The sequence below is a fragment of the Pristis pectinata genome, chromosome 4, assembly GCF_009764475.1.
Source record: "Pristis pectinata isolate sPriPec2 chromosome 4, sPriPec2.1.pri, whole genome shotgun sequence".
Taxonomy (NCBI): Eukaryota; Metazoa; Chordata; class Chondrichthyes; order Rhinopristiformes; family Pristidae; genus Pristis; species Pristis pectinata.
The window spans coordinates 32935381-32957337 of NC_067408.1; the positions used below are offsets into that span (position 1 = coordinate 32935381).

Consider the following 21957-nt stretch of genomic DNA (forward strand, 5'->3'; position numbering starts at 1 on the left):
AATTGAGAGCCACCCTTTTATGAAGAAGATATTGATGATGAAATTCACCATTGCCGTCAATATGCAGCAGCACATACAAGCCCAGCATAAATGGCAGCTGCCTATTCACCTGTCCTGTCATTTACCACCTGTCTTACCTGTGGTAAAGACTACAGGACCCACATTGACCTCATTAGAACCCACAGTACTGGGAGACATGCTGGATTTTAAAGGACTGCCTAAGGTGGTGGTGATTTTGATTCAATGTAATCAGGAAAATTGGTAGAACATAATGTATTTTTTATACTACTTATAACACCTTTTACAGGCAGTCCCCAGGTTATGAGAGGGCTCTGAGAGAAGACACGTGGAAATGCCCCGTTCCCTTCCCACCAAGCAGAAGATGCTGCAGTCCTGCTGCAGCTGACATATCTATCCCCACCCATCCTGCCAGTCTGCCAAACATTCATTCATATGTTCGGGGTGTCCATAAGATGGGCATTCGTAAACCTGGGGAGGACCTGTATTACATTGTGCCTTTATTACTAGCATTTTGACAATTTCTGTTGTAATGGAATTGGTATTTAAATGTCTTTTCAATAAGGCATGCTGTGAGAGGTTGAATATCCAATCACAAACAAGTACACACATATTACATCATCCTGGCTGACTGCTCAGAATGAAAACAGAACAAAAATCCCTGGAGGAGCTGGTACCATGGGCCTTGCTATCAAGTTCACACTTCGCTGTACTCAGTCAGGGTTTTTGTAAGAGATGCATATTGATGCTAAGGCATTTTCTTTGATAAAGCTAAAGACTAAAAAAAAATTGACCAACATAAACACGTGCTAATGTTACATACAGACAAATGATAAAGTCAGTAATAATAACTAGCTAAATATATTTGTGAGCCTACATCTGTCAACTGAGTTATAGAGCCTGTGTAGCACATTTTTCAAGTTTTACATCCAGAATATAGAAAACAATTTTAAAATATTTAGCTTATTTTAGATGTGCTTAAACAGTAGGTATGAAATCTTTGATTACTGGACTGTCATCTTTCACAAAGCCATTTCCATGATAATAGTAAACTACAAATCAATCATAGATGTTTGAATATATTTTGCAAATATAAATAATAGGCAGGGGGTACATTCAACACATTTGAACATCTTAAGATGCCACAAAGCTTCTTACTCAAATATGACGTGCTAAGATTTAAGATTGCGATGAGCTCTCCAAGCCATAAAACTATCAAAAAATTGCTGAAGTGCTTTTTACTTCTTACATATTGAACAATAAATTAATCCTCTAAGGAGCAAGTGTTTTGAAACCATGCAACTGATTGGTCCAATGAAAACACATCAGATCACATCAGTTTGACAGGCACCACAATACTGAACAAAGCCGAGAGGAGGATAAATCTGTAATCTGTATTCAGCTTCTCTTTTCACAGATGGGGAAAATATTCAGTAAACAATCCCACAAGCCTCCTGGGCTCCACAAGCTGATCCAAAGCTTGACGCGCTCCTTCTGAGAAATATAGTAGTTCCTAAAGTACTTTGTTCAACTGCTCAACTTCAGATGGTTTATCTTAAAACAGCATCACTGCTAAATTTACTGCCCCAATTGTTTGGGTAACAGTTTTTGAGAGTCTTTTGGAAGTTATGAAATATGCACTTTTATTCTCTACCACAGTCAACATCTAACAATTAATCCTGATTATATTGAATTGCTCACTAGAGGAAAAAATATTTAGGGGCACATTAATCAGAAGCTAAATGCACTTTGGCTAAAATACATTAAATTTTACCCTTATAAAAGAATGCAATTTATTAGGATCAAAGCAATTTTATGTTAACCGACCCTTGTCCTTTTTTGCAGCATGACAATCACCCAAATTCTAATATAAACCTAACTAAGGCCTGACTTCCATTTTAAATGTCAGCAATTTACCTAAGAGCATGCAAAATAGATTTATTCCTAATTATGATGGAGGGTGTCATCCACCAAACTAAAATTGATCAAACACTTAAAAATAAATGATTTGCTTGTTATTAACAAATATCCAAAACAATGCAAATATCAGAAAGATTCATGGATTTTTCAAAATATATTTGCATTATAATAACAAACCAATTACAATTTCCAATTTACTAAATTTGTGAGCACATAAGTTATTTGAAAACAGTATCAAGCAGTTTGAACACTAGTTCAAGCATAAATTCAGGAGAACTAAGGTTTTGTTGGTCTGAGGAGGGGCCAATGTGAGAATTGCTGAATCTTCCACAGATGGGACAGGAGGTGGCAGAAAAGGCAAGCGGGTAGGGTAGTGCACGCATTGTGCCTCACAGGGAGGGCTTCTGGATGCTCCCAATGCATTAACTCAAGACTCTCAACACTATTCTGAATGCTTCTCCTCCACTTTGAGCAATCATAGGCCAGAGGTTCCCAGCAGACAGTCGTGACATACTTCAAGGAACTTTGAGCGCATCCTTGAATTATTTTCTCTGTCCACCTGGTAATCTCCTCCCACAATTGAATTCAGAATAGAATGTCTGTTTTAGGAGTCTGAAGTTGGGCATATAAATAACTTGGCATAACTGAGTATAACCAGGGCTTAATGATGTGGATGTTGGCCTGGGAGTGACACTGGTTCACTTATCCTTCCAGTGTATCTGGAGTATTTTGTGGAGATGACATTAGTAATATTTTTACAGTGCCTTGAGTTGCCTGTTGTAGTTAGTTCAGCCTCAGAAGCATATAGGAGGACACAGATCATTTAGACCATGAGTGTTTTACTACACCTGTGGTCTTGATTTTCTTTAATGAACCAAAGACTGTGCTAGGACATTGATAGCAATGATAAATTTCATTGTCAATGTCTGTCTTCCCAAGAGGTGGCTTCTGAGTTTTTGGAAGTGGTTCATGTTTCCTGGGTTGCAATGTGAACCTTTATGTCAGAGAGCAGCATGGTGCAGCATGGCAGGTCGGTGGAAGAGCTTGGTCTCACAGATGTTTAATGCACGGTCAATTCTCTTGTATATTTCAGTGAATGAGTCAAAGATGTCTTGGAGCTCATCCCCTGAGCCTGTGCAAGCACGAATGTCATTTGTATTATTCAACTCGACTCCTAAGGCACACATGACATTCATTCTTGGGTATAGTCACCTTTATTTGTGAGCTTGCCTTCACTCCCATGGGAAGTCTGTTGGAGGTAAGGTGCAACTTTGCAAAGAGAAAGATTGAGAAATGGAGCAATGTCACTGCCTTGTTAAACACTGGTCACCACTGAGATTGGTTCTATCACAGACCCATTGGTTAGTAACATGACTTGCATCACATTGTAGAACAAATATAAAATGGAGACTAATTTCTGATGGCAGTCAGATTTGACAATGGTGATCCACAGTACTTCCTAACTGATTTGAAGGTTATAATGAGGTCAAAGAAGGCCATATATAGTTGCTGCTTCTTTCTGCATTTTTCTTAGAGATATTGCATGGAGAAGATCATGTCCACTATGCCTGCAGATGGATGGAATCCATACTGTCATTCAGGGAACAGGTCTCTGACACTGGGAGAAGGCAGTTGAGGAGGACACCAGTGATGACTTTCCCTGTGCCAGACAACAGGGACCCCTCTGCAGTCACCATTGTCTCGTTTCTTAAACCTGGTCATGATTACATCATCCTTGAGGTCCACTGGCATATCCTTCTCATCCCAGATATTAATGATATGATTGTGACTTGGTGACTGAAGCCCTTCATCACCAAGTTAAAGATTTCGGAAAGGATACCATCTGCTCTTGGGGCCTTATTATTTTTGCATTGGTATACCGCTTTCTCAACTTCCTGTTGGTCAGGACTGGCATCAAAGCTGGCCCAAAGAGGTTGCTGTGGGATGGGATCAAGGGCACCTATGTTAAGAACAGCGCGGCAGTTGAGACCTTTGAAGTGATCCTTCCTGCAATTCACACCCAGAAGAGGTGGTGGTGGCAGATACAATTATGTTTTAAAAAGCGATGGACGAGTACTTGGTTAGGAAAGGTGTAGAGGGATAAACCTATAAGCAATGCAGGCAAATGTGATTACTATAGATGGGCATCACAGTCAAACAGAATGAGGTCGGCCAAAAGGACCTGTTTCTGTGGTCTATGTTTCTATGATTCTAGGAATTCTCTTTTGCTTTATAAGCTTTTCACTGACATTTTCCTTTCCTCAATAAAAATCACACAAATTCAAGAATTAGCAAAACACAAGAAATACACAAAGTAAAAACAACAATAATTCCCTTTTTATGTTTTCATGCTTCCTTCTTTTACTGCCAATTCCACCTCCCCATCTCATTTGAAATTAGTCTCTCCTGTTGGAGCATTTGTACAGGAACAATCATTTCTTTGCTAGCTCATTTCAAGTGGTAATTCTGTATGTATAAACATAGGCTATAAATTTTGCAAAATATTCAACTGAAAAGAACATTATCAATTTGAGCCAATATCCATTTATGCCTCATGTGCATTTTCCATCTGGGGCTACTGAATAGTAATGAGGAGTTGTTCTTGCTTTCCATTTTCCTTTCCCAAGGAAACTTGGAATAATTGTTGTAACCAATTGCTGGCCCATGAAAATCATAAAACATAATACAAACCATGAAGTTAAGTGGTGGCCATCTTGGCTGCATGATATTAATGTAAAGTGTTGTTGCAGACTGAGCCATCTGATTGCTTTCCATATATTATCATATTTAATAGGACATATATAGGCCACCAATGATAACAATGTACAAATAGGATAAACAGAGAAACCCCTTGCGCTTAATACATTGCATTTATCCAAGACATTTTCCAATAGAAAGACAGAAACAGGAAATTCAACAAATACAAGCAAAATCCCTACTTAACTAGATAGAAATAACATACTGGAGATGCAAACGCAACCTCGCCAGATGCTGACAATATATTACCCGACCTCTCCATAAAAGCAGAGGATAGATGATTCAAGATGGCCACTTGTAGATTGGTGCAAGGAATTACAAGCCTGGTAGACTTTCTGCCTATTCTGATACAAGTCCATGCAGTGTATGGCAAAAGCTGTGCAGGACCTATCTGCCTTTTTAAACCTGATGTCAGACATCTTTTTCGTGCTTTTACAGTTTTGTGCTGATTATTTATAGTATTTTCTGTTTTTATTTCAGATTTCCAGCATCTGCAGTTATTTCCTTTTATCTTACATTACTAAACCCAGTCTGCAGTACTTATGGGAGTGATGTAGCGCTGATTTAGGAGATGAGAGCAAAAGGGGTCATCTTTCCCACTTAGGCAGTAGCTGACTTATTGACTTATCTCCAGAGTCTGCTCTAGTGTCAGTGACAAAGGATCAATCATTGGAAGGGTGTTCAAGGGCTCAAAAATCCAAAGGAATATTGGGCAAATCTCTGAACAGTGAAGACTGGAATCTGAATAAGTGGTTGAAGGACTTGGTTCAAAGGTCTGGATAGCACTGGTAGTGGGAATACACTACAAAATTTCACCTTGTATGTCTTATCATGTGTGGCAACCCTAGGACAACATTTGCAATATTAAGACATCCCTGGGTGCAATAAATCACTGGTATGGTTTAGGGATACCTCATTTTCTTCCCCTAAGTTCTACTCTTCTAAAGATATGTGGTGGACTCCTTTATCCTTTTCCAGCTACATGTATAGAATTAGAGGCAAAAATTACTAAGCACAGTGGTTCCACTGGGACATTCAAATCACTGTATGTTCAACAGATCCAAAAGGTATTAGATCTTCTTCTGAAAGACAGGATATGTCTTTCACCAGACGTGAAAACTTCAATTGAAAGAAGCACTGCTCTTCCATGAGGTCAAGAAAGCTGAACTTCTGCAATGTAAGCTCCATGTAATGGCCCTCGCTGCCATGCATGTGATAGTCTTCCTCTTACAACCTCCTGTCAATCACAGGCAACGTGCCTATCATCCTGCTCGTCAGTTTGAAAGACTTCAAGATGTAGGAATGTAAAGAATGACTTTTACCTAGTTTCTATGGCCTGTTAAAACTGTTCTGGATAAGTTAAATTTAAACCTAAATAAAACAACTTAATGCAAAGTCTCCTAAGGATGCTAACTGCAGCAACAAATACCTAGCCAACTGCACTAATTAAAGCTCTGAATGGTGAGTAGATACTCACAGACATCCAAATATACCTCTGTTAAACCTGGAAGTGGATATGTTGCAACAAAGATCAATTAATATAAATATCCACCCACATCAACTACCTGTTCTTCTTTTATTTTCAATCTGTTGACAGAAATACTTGATTTTGAGCACTAGATCATAAAGAAATTGCTTGGGTTCATTAAAACCTATCTCTGGTGGCTCTCTTTGTATTGTAGCCATGTCATATAAAGGACAGATTAGAGAGAATAATAATGAGATAGACTGAAAGTACAACATATTGCAGCAGGGAAGGACTTGGATTCTTGAGGCAGTGCAAAGTTCCAATCACGTACAGCCACTTACATGTTCGGAATGCTACACTGGTAGGAGCTGAGCCACTGAGTAGTTGATGGCTCTCAATAATTCTGCTTTCAAGGTCACATTGATACTGGGAAATCGCAAGTATGGTTGAAACTGTAAATAAGTTGTACTGGTTAAATGCATCATTCCTGTATGTTTGAGCATTAAGTCAAGCAGCATGAAATGACTGTAAGTGAAGGCAAGGAATGATGCAGTCACTTGCTTCACTGAAGAACAACTGGAGAGCTGAGCAGCAAGAGGCCAAAGAAGCTTAAAAGTAACGAACAGTTTATGCATGAAGTTTATAAGATCCTAGAGAATAACACATCGATGAATTGAGAGTTGAACCTGAACAAGGCATCTTTAAAATGTCTTAATGCAGCATTGCTTGCTGATTAACCAATGTTAACTAATGTTGCTAAAGTCAACTTGGAAACACAGAGATGCATAAAAATGAATGCTATTGCAACCACACAGCGAGAAATAAGATAGTACCCCAGTGAAAAGTGGGTACACATAAGTTTCCAATAACTTTTATTCCAATAATTTCTATCAGAAAAACATGGAAAAGTGCAGCCTTTTGACAAACTCCTTGTTACAAAAGTATAGACAGGAATTTTATTGGAAGCATGAATGTCAGTGGGCCAGGTGTTACATGAATTCAAAATATTGTACACTTTTGGCTTCCATTGTTACTTGCTGAATCTCCTCACCATCCTTTTCCTCAAAGCAATAATTTCTGTATGCAGAATTCAAACTATTTGGTAGTTTCAAATCTATTAAATGTGCAGAATGAACTTCTAGATATCAGAAGTTATTTATATTGAAGCTAATGTAGGACTATCCCTCTCTTACAAGCATGCACTACAATTTATTTTCATCTATGTGACATAATATTAACCATGCTCCACAACCTTTATCTCACAACTTGACAATTTAAATTCAATTTAAATTTTAGTAATACAATTTCACTGCATTTCTAATGCTCTGAAATAGCTTAATAATAAAATCTTATGCTATTGTACTAATTTACTATCACTTGTACTTATTATACTTATCTTTGTTTAACTCAGAACATAGAACAATACAGCACAGCAACAGGCCCTTCAGCTCACGATGTCTGTGCTGACCAAGATGCTAATTTAAATTGCACATCTACTGGCGTATGGTCTGTGTCTCACCATTCCCTGCCTGTTCGTGTGTCTGTCTAAATGACTCTTAAACATTGCTATTGTATCTGCATCCACCACTTCCACTGGCAGTGTGTTCCAGGCACCTACCACACTGTGTAAAACAAAAGAACTTGCCTCATAAATCTCCTTTAAACTTCTCCCCTCTCACCTTAAACTTATGCCCTCTAATATTTGACATTTCCACCCTAAGAAAAAGACTCTTTCCACTTTATCTATGCCTCTCATAATTTTACATACTTCTGTCAGGTTGCCCCCTCAGCCTCTGACACTTCGACCCTGGGAAAAAGATACTGGCTGTCTGCTCTATCTATGCCTGTCATAATCTTATAAACCTCAATCAGATCTCCTCTTGGCCTCCACTGCTCCAGAGAAAACAACCCAAGTGTGTCCAGCCTCTTCTTAATACTCTCTAATCCAGGCAACAACCTGGTGAACTTCTGCACCCTTTCCAAAGCAACCAGAGCTGCATGCAATACTCCAAATGTTGCCTATCTAAGGTTTTATACAGTGGCAACATGACTTCCTGACTTTTATACTCAATGTCCTGTCCAATGAAGGCAAGTATGCCATACAAGTTTTTTTTACCACCCTATCTGCTTGTGTTGCCATTTTCAGAGAGCTACAGACTTGTACCCCAAGATCCCTCTGTACATCAATACTTCTAAGGGCCCTGCCTTTTACAATATACTTTCTCCTTACATTTGACCTCCCAAAGTGCAACACCTCACACTTGTCTGGATTAAACTCCATCTGCTGTTTCTCTGCCCATATTTCCAACAGGTCTATATCCTGCTGAATCCTCCCTACTATCCACAACTCTGCCAATTTTTGTGTCACCTGCAAACTTACTAATCAGCTCACCTACACTTCCATCCAAATCATTTGTATATGACAACAAACAATAGAGGGCCCTGGCACTGAACCTGGTGGAACATTACTGGTCACAGACCTCCAGTCCAGATGATGGGTCTCAACCTGAAATGTCAACTGACCATTACCCTCCATTGATGCTGCCTGACCCACTGAGTTCCTCCAGCTTCTTGTGTGTTGCTCCAGATTCCATCATCTGCAGACCCTTGTATCTCCAGAATAATACACCTCCACCATTACCCTCTGTCTTCTATGGTCAAACCAATTTTGAATCCAATCTACCAAGTCTACATGGATCCCCCATGTGCCATAATTTTCTGCATCAGTCTACTGTACGGACCTTGTCGAAAGCTTTACTGAAGTCCATGCATACAACATCAACTGCCCTACCCACATCAATCATCTTTGTATCTTCCTCAAAACACTCAATCAAGTTTGTAAGACAGCACCTGCCCCGCACAAAGCCATGCTGACTATCCCTAGTATGTCTATGCTTTTCTGGATATGAGTAGATCCTTCCCTATGACTCTTCTCCCATAATTTCTCCACCACTGATGTAAGGCTTACTGGCCTATAATTTCTTGGTTTATCCCTATTGACCTTCTTGAACAGAGAAACAACACTGACTATTCTCCAGTCCTCTGGGATCACGCCTGTGGCTAAAGAGGATACAAAGATCTCTGTCAAGGTCACAGCAATCTCCTCTCTTCCCTCTCTCAGTAACCTGGGATACATCCCATCAGGCGCTGGGGACTTATCCACCTTAATGTTCTTCAAGAGACCCAACAGCTTCTCCTTCTTGATATCACCATGTCATAGAATAGCATCATATCCCTCCCTGATCTTACTATCCTCCATGTCCTTCACCCTGGTGAAAACCAATGCAAAGTACTTGCTTACTACTTCGCCCATTTCCTCGTCTCCAGGCACAAATTCCCTCCTTTGTCCTCGAGTGGTCCCACCCTCTTGTTTTTAATGCGTATAAACTGCTTTGTGATTATCTTTTATTCTACTCACGAAGGACATTTCATGGCCCCTATTAGCCTTCCTGCTTGCTTATTTAGCTTCTTTCCTGCTTTCTTTATATTCCTCAAGGACCCTTTTCCATTTCAGCTTCCTAAATGCTTTCTTTTACTTTTTGACTAAATTTGCAACATCTTTCGTCATCCAGGGTTTCCAAACCTTGCCAATCCTGTCTTTTTTCCTCACGGGAACATGTTGGTCCTGAATTCCAACCAGCTGGCCTTGAAACAACTTCGGTGTCAGATGTGGACTTGCCCAATGACAATCTCAATCTACTCTCCTGGCTCCTGCCTAATACTGTTGTAAAAAAAACCTCCAGTTTTGTTAAAGAACATGGAGTTGTATTGAAATCATGTTATTTCAGACAAGAATTAGTCTCCCCTAGATTCGTACCCCTGGCTGGCCAGGTTCATTTTAAATATTGTAGAATACTCAATGTTAAATATAACCTTATAATTTTTTTTTCTTTGACTAACTGTTTTGCTTTACTTTTTTTCCAATTTGTCTGTTGGGAAAGAAGACAAATGCTCCACATGAAGACTGTACATTTTCCTGATAACTGAAATTGCCATGGTAATAATCAGACTTTACATAAGTTCAAAATGAATAGTGGAGATATGGTTGAGACATAGGACTGAAGAGGATATTAACAGCATATTGAATAAAGCAATTATATCCCTGACCATCAACTAGATAAGCACTGAGTCTTAAAAGAAGTGTGGAGCAAAATGCAAACATGTTCAGTTTGAATCCACAATTGATTGACAAGGGATTTTCACCATTTCTCGATGTCTCTGGTTGGTGCAAGAATGACATTAGTTACTGCTGGTTGGTTTTACGAAGTGCAAAGATTCCCTGAAATTGTAGACCATTGTGGCATGGTTTTATTAGGCTAATGAATTTCTGGACCAAATTATAAGTTGTATTTACTGGTCACAGAACTGTAGACATTTACAGAAGGTGGCTATTTAATCTGCCATATTTTCACTAGATTGTTTGCTAAATTAATGCCCAAGTCTTTTCCTCTATCTCTTTATTTCTATCTCAACTAGATTTCAGCATTCTCAGACTTAATAGCCCTATGGTCAAGATCAAAAACCTCTGAGGAGGTGTCCTCCAACAATTGTATATGTTTAATAACACAACTGCAAGTCAATTTCCATTTCAGCAGCAGTTCCATGCCTGTAAATGTCCCTTCACAAGTTAAAGTACATGCCACACAAGGAAGCTGCGAGAAAAGAAATCCTTCGTACTGATGAAAAACATGATGATGCTGGAGGAACTCAGCAGGCCAGGCAGCATCCATGGAGAAAAGCTGGCAGTCAATGTTTCGGGTCAGGACCCTTCTTCACGACTGAAGATAGGAAAAGGAGAAGCCCAATATGTAGGAGAGAAAAACAGAGCAGTGACAGGTAGACAAAAGAGGGGAGGCGGGGTGGGCACAAAGTTGATGCAGGTAAGAGATAGTGATAGGTAAGTGCGGGGGAGGAGGGGAGAGCAGATCCACCGGGGGATGGGTCAAAGGTAAGGAGAGAGAGGTAAAAAAATAAAGAGAGGCTAGGAAGGGGAGGAAGAGAAGAAGCATTGGGGGGGGGGGGTAGCTAAAGTGGGAGAATTCAATGTTCATGCCGTTAAGTTGCAAGGTTGCAAGATGGAAAATGAGGTGCTGTTCCTCCAGTTTGTGCTTGGAATTCACCTGGCCGTGGAGGAGGCCGAGGACTCACATATCAGTGATAGTGTGGGAGGGGGAATTGAAGTGACTGGCAATGGGGAGATGCAGATCACAGTTACAGACAGAGTACATGTGTTCTGCAAAACAGTCACCTTGTCTGTGTTTGGTCTCACCAATGTTGAGGAGGCCACACTTGGAGCACTGAATGCAGTAGATGATGTTAAGGGAGGTGCAGGTGAATCTCTGTCTCACCTGATAGGACTGTTTGGGTCCCTGAATGGAGGTGATGTAGGGGCAGGTGTTGCAGCTATGGTGGGGGCAGTGGAAAGTTCCCAGGGTGGGAGCAGGATGGGTGGCGGGGTTGGGGGAGTGAACAAGGGAGTCACAGAGAGAGCAGTCCCTGCAAAAGGCAGAAAGGGGTGGGGAGGGGAAGATATGCTTGGTGGTTGGGTCCCATTGGAGATGGCGGAAGTGGCAGAGAATGATGTGTTGGATACATAGGCTGGTGAGATGAAATGTGAGGACAAAGGGGACCCTACTCCAGCTGGGTCTGGGAGGGGTGGGGGTGAGAGTCGGAGGTGCGGGAAATGGCAGAGATACGCGTGCGAGCTTTTCTCAACCACAATCGGGGGGAAAGCCCTGGTTAGAAAAGAAGTTGGACATCTCGGATGTCCTTTAGTTAAAAGTCTTATCATGGGAGCAGATGCGGCAGAGGCGGAGAAATTGAGAAAAAAGGGATAGCGTCTCCTTGCAAGAGACAGGGTGTGGAGGAGCTGTAATCGAGGTAGCTGTGCCACATCAGTGGGGTTGTAGAGATGTCAGTGGATAAGGAATCTCCTGAGATGGAGACGGAAAAATCGAGGATGAAGAGAGAGGTGTCAGAGTACCTTCATACTGATGGTACAAGTGGACAGATTTAGTCACTGATCTAGATAGCAAGATTTGTGTTTTCCATGCAGTTAAGTAATAATCCTTCACAGAGCCATAGAAGACTACATGAGTGCTAAATGGAAAAAAAATAGCATGCAATAGACAGATCTGTGCAATCTCACAAACAATGGATCAGATCGCAGCTCTGTGTCCTGTCACATCTGGTTATAAATAGTCGAGAACAATAAAAACAGAGAATGGTTTGGACAAGGCTTTAAAACAACCCCATTCTAAATAATGTGTGGCCCAGCATGAGCATGCTAAAGACAAGGCTGAAACATTCATAACCATGTTAAACCAGAAGTGCCAAGTGGATGACCCACCTTGGCTACCTCCTTAGATCCTCAACATCACAGAAGACAATCTTCAATCAATGCAATTCCAATATCAAGAAACGGCTGAGAACACTGGATGGAACCAGACAATATCCTGACTTAGCACTGAAGCACCTCTGGTCAAATCATTCAACACAATAATTAGTTCAATACAATAAAACACGGGCACCTACTCAGTAATGTGGAAAATTGCCCAAGTATATCCAGTTCACAAAAATCAGGACAAATCCAATTGGGCCTGTTACCACTCAATCAGACTACTCTCAATAATCAGGAGAATGATGGAAGATATTATCAGTAGGACCAAACAACCGAATTCCAGAAGGGAGGCAAGTAGTGGACTGCTATTGATGTCATGGTGACATTTGAGCAAGTGTAGCAACAAAGAGCATTGATGATCTTCAATGATCTTTATTCCATCGTAAGGTCAGATGTGAGATGTTCACTGATGATTACACAACATTCAATTCCCTTCACAACTTGTCAGCCAATGAAACAGTCTACGTCTGCATGCAGTAAGACCTTGACGAGGTTCAGGCCTGCACTTATAAGTGACAAGTAACCTTTGTGCCATAAGTGTGCCAGAAAATGACCATTTCAACAATAAAGAGTCTATCCACCTAACCTTGACATTCAATAGCATAACTATCACCGAGTCTCCTGGGTGTCACCACTGACCAGAAACTGCACCAGCTGCAAAAATATTGTGGCTTGAAGATCAGAGGCTGGGTATCCACTGGCGAGTGACTCACCTCCTGACAGCTGAAAGCCCTTCCTCAATCTGTAAGGCACACTTATCTGCAGGAATGCAGCTCCAACATCGCTGAACAAGCTTGACACAATTCAGAACAAAGCAGTCTGGGTTGGCAACTTATTCTCCATCCTGAACATTCATTTCCTCCATCGCCAGTGAACACTGGCCGCAGTATGCATCATCTCCAAAGTATACTCATCTAAGGCGCTTTGACAACATCTCCCAAATCTGCGACCTCTAACACCAAAAATGAGAAGTACTTCAGGTGCATGAGAACATTCTCACTTCCATGTCCCTCCACAAGTCACATACTGTCCTGACTGAAGATTTCTGGAAATCTCTACTCAATAGCACTTGAGAACTTCTTCACCAGAAGGACTGTAGCAGTTCAAGGCAGCTGCTCATGGCCACATTCTCATTGGCAACAAGTGAGGAACAATAAATGTTGGCCTTACAAGTGATAGCAAATCTTGAAAAGTGAATGAGAGAAACACTTGGGAATAAAATGATATGTAACCTGTATGAAGAATTCACCTCACATGGTGAAACTCAAAGAAAAGGTGTCAAATACAATGCTACAATATTGCAAGACTGAGTCAGATAATTATAGTATGTCATGCAATATCTGATTATTTCACTGTGAGGTCGAAAATTATTTCCTGAAATGACCTTATTTGCATTTGGATAGACCCTTAAAAGTAAAATGATGAAGAGTGATCACTTTCCCTATCTCTAGCAGAGCATTGCTGATGGTTACTTATATCTGCAAGAGCCTTGGTAAAACTGAGAACTATAGAATTGGTTGTTAATTTTAGTTTCAACTTTGCTGGTGAACTATTTTGACATATGACTTTTTTTCAGCTGATCAAGTCTGTGGTGCAATATTCACTATGTCACTTTCAGATTCAGACTTTCATCACCTTGGTTGCTGCACCCTTGATCTTTGATTTTAAAAGAAAAACTTGTATATTTGACTGAGTTCTTCCACTGGTGTGTTGAATTTTCAGAATGTTCTCCTTCGTTAAACGTGCTGACACCATCTCCGGACTAGTGGATGATATTTGGGGAGGAAATAGATATTGCTTGATAGATGGTGTGAGGTTCACAATGTGAAAGTAACCACACCTATTTTTAGCTGGTGGAGATCATGAGAGAATTTTGTGTACCGACTTCACTATGGTGATTGAAATGATCAGCCACAGTCGTTTTGCTATTGTTGGCCTTTGTGCTAGATTTTTGGAATAATTAGCTTCCATTGAGGCTGAGTAGCAATGACTGAACCCAGGCCCACACCTTTCAAATAAGAAATCAAATGGTACTGGGAACAATTCCAGAGATCTGAACATTCGAAAAAGTGTTGGCTGACCAATGAAGAGAGTGAGCCTCATGCCCATTAGGAAGAAGCAACCATAGTCAGAAAGCATAAAGTGTAAGATATAATATCCATTCATACAAACAAGAACCACCCTTCAAACTGTTTTCAAATGTAACCCTTATAAGCAGTGATCAGTATTGACATTATTAGGATAGCTACATGAATAAACATCACTGTGAAGAGAGAAGGCTACTTAAGAGATATGATTTGGAAACTGTAATGACCATGAAACATTCTTGTATGCATTAGCCACTACAATTTCTATCAACAAGGAGCTGTAAATGACATTGATATACCATTTCCAACAGCACTGATACGCTTTACACCAACACCATACTCACATCGCATACACTTCCAGCTACTCAGACATGGCTGACACACAACCCATAATCACAGAAACATATAGCCACACACTCATCAACAGTTTCTTGTCTCTTGCTGAAGAAAGTGCCACACAATAACAGGCAACAACAGCCAACCAGCAAGAGACATGCACCTACATCCCCATAGTTAAAAGTCCTCACAATCGATGGAGCTACCACGGCAGAAGCTGTAGCCACAGGAGACTCAGAGCCCACAGAAGCTGAATGATATGCTAATGACCAACTTCACTGTCAAAGTCCATTTCCACATTATTTCAGCATGGCTCTTGATTAAAGACCTGCAGATGGAAGTTACTTGTTCCCTCCCCCCAAATGCCCCTAACCTTGTACTGTTTTCCTTTCGTATAGATGTAGGAGGACACAAACCACCAAAATTTTTGAGATTCTCTCTGAGCTGTATTGGAGGGGACTTCCATATCTATCTAACCAGTGGAACCACTCTGAGGTACTATTGCTCATGTTCAAGTATGTTACACGTCCTGATGTGGTTCTCATTTACAACCACAAGGATTGGTTCTAGGATGAAGCACCAGTGTCTTTAGCCACCGTGCGAGATGTCTAGGAGCACATCGATTCCTGGTATACATGTAGCCGAGGCTTTGTGCAGATCTTGCAGTCCATTCCTTCTAGCATGAAAATGGTGACAAATCAACACTTGTAGATCCAACCACGGTGGAGCAACTGATCACAGATGTTACAACCTCCACTGCAGTCCATGAGCAGCCCAACTGATGAGTGATGCAGTGGAAGCTCTGATGTCTGTTAAAGCTCAGTTTGCTACCAACCAAGCTTTGACAGCTGACATTATGCCTCTGGATACCACTAGTGTGCCAGGGGCTATAAAGCTATAACAGCTCTCCAGCAATCTATCCTCCAGCAGATTGCGAGGCCCTCTCAGGCTATGTCAGAGGCTCTCTGCTCTCTACTCTCTCAGGATGACAGCATTTGTATTTTCAACACAGTCACTATGACATTACTCTTGGGAGCTACCTGTCAGTTACTCCAAACTGCTGCTACATATGGTAAGATGCTACAGTATGAAGCTAGGGTATCAAGGCATAGAATTGCCCACAGTTACCCTCCAAAAACCAACAGCAGCAACTCCCTCCCCTCCCAGGAGAGCAGACAAAAACATGAGAAAGGAATGCACAAAGGCAATTAGTTAACAAATTAATAATTTTGTTCTTGATTGGTTGTGCAAAGATGCACCCCTTGTTGTATGCTTGGTTCTGGACTTAAGAATTTGTGCAGATGACACTGAAATGATAAGTAATAGTAGGTCAGTAACTCCACGGGAAACAGGTTTCATTTTATTTATAATTTGTAATTGCTAAACATTGTTTGCAGATCTGCACTCGAGTGCAGTGAGGAGGCACCTGACTGAACTACAGAATTGCTTGTGGTAAGAAAGCTACAGTGTTGCTGCATTATGGGCAGCTGCAACAAAGTGAATGAGCAAGCAATAGGCTCAAAGACAAATACTAATACACAGCCCAAAGTTAACAGCTGTGGAAATATTGATGAATAATGTTCCAGTTTTGATTGTGTTTTGCATAACTTAGTTAAATAGTGTTAAAAATATTAGCATTCTTTTGTGAAACAAGTTTGTGGAGTTCATATTATGCAGTTTTAGTTTATTCTAGTTTATACATTTGGAAGAATTTGTACAGAAAAACATTGCTTTCATATTTGTTTTAAACAAGAGGCCTTGTGTCAATATGAATGGAGCTTGGAAGATTCCTTATGTTTTTCTGACTTATGTATGGTAATCATGTGATATTGTCTGTCATGTGGGTAACACAGATGAATAAAATCCAATGAATGCCCATGACAGTGTAATGTAAAATTTTTAAAAGCAGGCTGTAAAAAGTAACTATTCAAAAGTTGGTGACCAAGGCTTTTAATGAGTGAAATGCAGTGAACTTTCAAACTTCAATCTTTTGCTGATATTGAACTATTAAACAATTGGATAGTTGTCTGATATCCTGGAACTGGACACGTGAAGGAAACCATGCAATTCTTCCAATTGAAGGACGCTAAATTAATAAGGTAGCAGGATCTACAGTCAAAGAGTTTTCTCTACAGAAGATGTGTATACTTTTCACTGGCATGTGCTGAGAGAAGTTGAACTTACTGAACAAGTGTAAGACACTGAGACATTTATTGGCAATGAATCTATATCGTTGCTGGGTTTGTTTGTCAGCTGACAAGTAAAACAGCAGCTTCATAACTTTCAACTGGGACATTACAATAATTTTGTGAACAAAACTGTTACAGTATATGCCAAAATACCCCCTGTATTTAAATTCTGATACAAACTTTTGACATACAAAAGTTTATCATAATAGTTCACATCGGCTGGTCTTCAAATGGATTACTAATGCATGTCCTCTGCCAAAACCACAGAATATTCCAGACTATCAAGAAAATCCCAAGCAAATATATTCTGCAACAAACCACTTCCTTAAATTGGTTCAAATACTGCAAGAACCTTGCAATTTCTTGTCACTAAGTTTGAACCATCTATTTAGCTGCCTCTGCTGTTTTTTCCCTTCCCTATTCCTACAAACCAAACCTCCCACAGGAACATCCCCCACCCTCATTCTGTATCCCTCTCCAGTTTCTCTCTCACCTCTTGCTTTATGCTACCTCATGTCAGCTATGAGATCTGCCTCTGACATTGTTAATCCTACTCCCACTAAACTACTGACTTGCCAATTTTGTCTCTGGGCCCCAGTGTTAGCAATAATTGTAAATAGCTCATTCCCCTTGTGTTCCTTTCAACACTCCTCTTCAGCAATATGCACAATAAAAAAAAACCTTTAATTTTCTTGGTCACTAAAACTTCCCTTTCCAGAATTTTTGAATATATAGTTACCTTGCAAGTTTGTGGCCATCTTTCTTCCTATTCCATCTCTTAAGATTTTAAATTGGGAGACTGCTGCAGCACTGATAAGGTCCAAATCAAATCCGAAACCCTGGGACCACCCTCCTGCCATATTCCATCAACCATGCCACCTGATACCTCCAGCCAACTGGGGATTGGGGCCGGCGGGGGGTGGGTGGAATGACAACACAGGATCTGGGGAACAGGGCTGTAGGGAGGAGAAGCCTCACCTCAAGATAGAGTGGGTGGAGAGTGCAGAAACACAGGTGGAGAGTGCAAGGAAAGCAGTGGGGTGGGGGAAGAGGAGTAGCGTGGGACATTGGGGTGGTAAGACAGCAGGGATTGTAAAGGGAGAGATAACGGACAGAGTTAGGGTGAGAATGGATGATTGAGAAAGGAAGGGAAGAGGTGGTTTGGGCAAGAACATATCCATCTGTTTATATTTTTATAGACTGCACATAGGCATATGTATATTAAGCCTATGCAACTCTGCCTGGTCTCCAATGGACCAAAACCTTGCTTATGTCAAGACCACATGGTGCTCAAGCCCATTCTTTGGCTATCCAGAGTAAAATAAATCTTGCACAGGGATCTTCCACTCTTCATTGTAGTGAAAACAAGTCATCTGCAATACTGAGACACTATCAAAGAACTAACTAATCAAAAACAAAGCAGTAATTCTTGTGACGATGATGGTGCTGATGATGCTACACTAACACTGCCCCTCACTTTTTGTCCAAGAGGTAGCCACTCTTCTCATTTAGCCCCCACCATTGAGTCATTCTACCTTTGCCATACCATTTTAGCCATTGCTTCTCATTCTTGTTTCAATTACTTATTATTGTACTCCTACCTACCTACTAACCCTGACCAATGTGCCCTGTGGACAGGAACACTACTCCCAGCTTCATTGGCCCATCATCCTTCACCCTTCCCCGGTCCATTAATCACCTACTCACCTGTCTCACCACTCCCCTTCCTCTCTTTATAGTGGCAATCTTCCCTCTCCATTCTTAGTCCTGATGCAGGGTTTTGACCCGAAATGTCCACAATTCCTTTCCCATTACAGATGCTGCTTGATCCATTGAGTTCCTCTAGCGGATTGCCTGTTGCTCCAGATTCCAGCATCTGCAGTGACTTGTGTCTCCATTTGACAATTAATTGTCCACGACCTGATCTCAGACTTCAAGTTCAAGTTTATTGTCATAGGCATACATAGACAGGGTATAAATGCCGTGAGAATTAGCTTTTTACAGCAGCAGCACAAAGCAGTACAAACATGACAAACGGTTTAACAATTAACATAAATTATATATGTACATGTGTGCAGAAATAAACAAACAAAATAAACACTGAGAAAACCAAATGAACTGCTCACAGTATTTTTTTCACCACAAGGCCACTTACCCCTACCCCCCCCTACACTTTCTGCCCCCACCTTTACTCATGGCTGTGTGGCCAGATTCTGCTCAAACTCCATCGACAAGTCTGCAAGTGATACCACCATATGGGCCAGATCTCAAATAACAATGAGTCAGAGTACAGGAAGGAGATAGAGAGCTTGGTTGACATGGTGTCATGACAACAACCTTTCCCTCAATGTCAGCAAAACAAAAGAGCTGGTCATTTAACTTCAGGAAGGGGGTGGTGCACATGCTCCTGTTTACATCAACGGTGTTGAGGTTGAGAGGGTTGAGAGTTTTAAGTTCCTAGGATGTGAACATTACCAAAAGCCTGTCCTGGTCCAACGACATAGACTCCATGGCCAAGAAAGCCTCACCAGCGCCTTCTACTTTCCTCAGGAGAAATTTTGCATGTCTGCTTTGACACTCACCAACTTTTATTGATGCATCATAGAAAGCATCCTATCTGGATGCATCATGGCTTGGTATGGGCAGCTGCTCTGCCTGGGACCACACGAAACTGCAGAAGTTGTGGAAGTAGCTCAGCACATCCACAGAAACTAGCATCCCCTCCATGGACTCTGTCTCTTCTGCTCACTGCCTCAGCAAAGCAGCCAGCATAATCAAAGACCCCACCCATTCTCTCTTCCCCCTTCTGGAAGATACAAAAGCCTGAAAGCACGTACCACTAGGCTCAAGGACAGCTTCTATCCACTGTTATAAGACATTCAACGGTGCCCTTCTATGACGAAATGGACTCTTGACCTCACAATCTACCTTGTTATGACCTTGCACCTTACTGTCTACCTGGCACTGCACTTTTTCTTTGTAGCTGCGGCACTTTACTTGCATTCTGTATGTTTTACCTCAATGCACCATGTAATGAATTACTCTGTATGACCGGTATGCAAGACAAGTTTATCACTGTACCTTGGTACAAGTGACAATAATAAACCAATTCCCTACCCCCTCTGTCCCCCACCACCATTCCCTGCCCCCCAACCATTCCCCTTGCCCCTCTGCCCCCCCACCATTCCCTGCCCCCTCTGCCCCCCACCAACACCACCATTCTCTGCCCCCCACCACCACTCCCTGCCCCCTCTGCCTACCACCACCATTCCCTGCCCCCTCTGCCCCCCACCGACACCACCATTCTCTACCCACTCTGCCCCCCACCACCACTCCCTGCCCCCTCTGCCTACCACCACCACCACCATTCCCTGCCCCCTCTGCCCACCACCACCATTCTCCGCCCCTACCTTGGCCGCTCCACACGTCCACTGTGTAAGAGCTCACGACTGAGTGCCCCAACAATCATGGCGGCGGGCAGCGGTGCGCATGCGCTAGTGGTCCATCGAAATCCCACGGCTGACATCGGCCCCGGGCAGCGGTTTCTTTCCGGGTCGGACTGCGGCCACTCATGGGGAAAGAGAGGGGCTGCAAATGGAAAGAAGCTGGAGCCGGGCAATGAGGAAAAAGCAGGAGGAAGCGGAGCGTTGCATCGAGGCGGCACGCAGGTGCTTAAAGTGCGGCGACACAGAGAAGGCCTTGCAGTTCTTGTACTGGGCGCAACAGAGGCACCCGACACAGCGAGCCAAAGGTGGGGAGAGGGAGGAAGAGGGGGCTGGGGGGAGAGGAGGAGAGGAGGAGGGGAGGTGAGGTGAGGTGAGGGGAGGGGAGGGGAGGAGGGGGGTGAGGGGAGGGGAGGGGAGGAGGGGGTTGCGGGCGAGGGTGGTGGGAAAGGGGAGGAGGGGGTGGGGCGAGGGTGGAGGGGTGGGGGAGGGGAGAGGCGAGGGGGTGGGGGAGGGGAGAGGCGAGGGGTGGGGGAGGGGGGAGGGGGTGGGGGAGGGGAGAGGCGAGGGGGTGGGGGAGGGGAGGAGGGGGTGGGGGAGGGGAGAGGAGAGGGGTGGGGAAAGGGGGGAGGAGGGGTGGGGAGAGGGGCGTGGGGAGGAGAGAGGGGGAGAGGGGGAGGAGTGGGGGGGGGGGGGGGGGGGGGGGGGGGGGGGGGGGGAGGGGGGGGTGGGGGGGGGGGGGGGGGGGGGGGGGGGGGGGGGGGGGGGGGGGGGTGGGGGGGGGGGGGGGGGGGGGGGGGGGGGGGGGGGGGGGGGGGGGGGGGGGGGGGGGGGGGGGGGGGGGGGGGGGGGGGGGGGGGGGGGGGGGGGGGGTGGGGGGGGGGGGGGGGGGGGGGGGGGGGGGGGGGGGGGGGGGGGGGGGGGGGGGGGGGGGGGGGGGGGGGGGGGGAGGGGGGGGGGGGGGGGGGGGGGGGGGGGGGGGGGGGGGGGGGGGGGGGGGAGGGGGGGGGGGGGGGGGGGGGGGGGGGGGGGGGGGGGGGGGGGGGGGGGGGGGGGGGGGGGGGGGGGGGGGGGGGGGGGGGGGGAGGGGGGGGGGGGGGGGGGGGGGGGGGGGGGGGGGGGGGGGGGGGGGGGGGGGGGGGGGGGGGGGGGGGGGGGGGGGGGGGGGGGGGGGGGGGGGGGGGGGGGGGGGGGGGGGGGGGGGGGGGGGGGGGGGGGGGGGGGGGGGGGGGGGGGGGGGGGGGGGGGGGGGGGGGGGGGGGGGGGGTGGGGGGGGGGGGGGGGGGGGGGGGGGGGGGGGGGGGGGGGGGGGGGGGGGGGGGGGGGGGGGGGGGGGGGG

The 21957-nt window shown here is 43.9% G+C and overlaps 1 protein-coding gene and 1 long non-coding RNA gene across 5 annotated transcripts in view; one reads left to right on the forward strand and one right to left on the reverse strand.

The window, feature by feature from the left end:
- The window catches only part of LOC127569956 (uncharacterized), a 136123-nt gene extending 115400 nt beyond the window's left edge, over positions 1 to 20723 (reverse strand). For 3 of the 4 annotated variants that reach the window (XR_007956274.1, XR_007956271.1, XR_007956272.1), the window contains exons 1-2: positions 20586 to 20720; positions 18883 to 19106 (exon numbers count right to left, since the gene is read on the reverse strand). This is a non-coding gene — a long non-coding RNA (uncharacterized LOC127569956). Of the gene's footprint in view, positions 1 to 18882; positions 19107 to 20585 lie in introns of all 4 variants that reach the window. The other variant, XR_007956273.1, reaches the window with a different exon arrangement.
- The window catches only part of LOC127569950 (dnaJ homolog subfamily C member 18-like), a 40163-nt gene continuing 38842 nt past the window's right edge, over positions 20637 to 21957 (forward strand). The window contains exon 1 of the mRNA XM_052015041.1: positions 20637 to 20926. Coding sequence (XP_051871001.1) covers positions 20770 to 20926 — 157 coding nt within the window. The 5' untranslated portion in view covers positions 20637 to 20769. The remainder of the gene's footprint in view (positions 20927 to 21957) is intronic.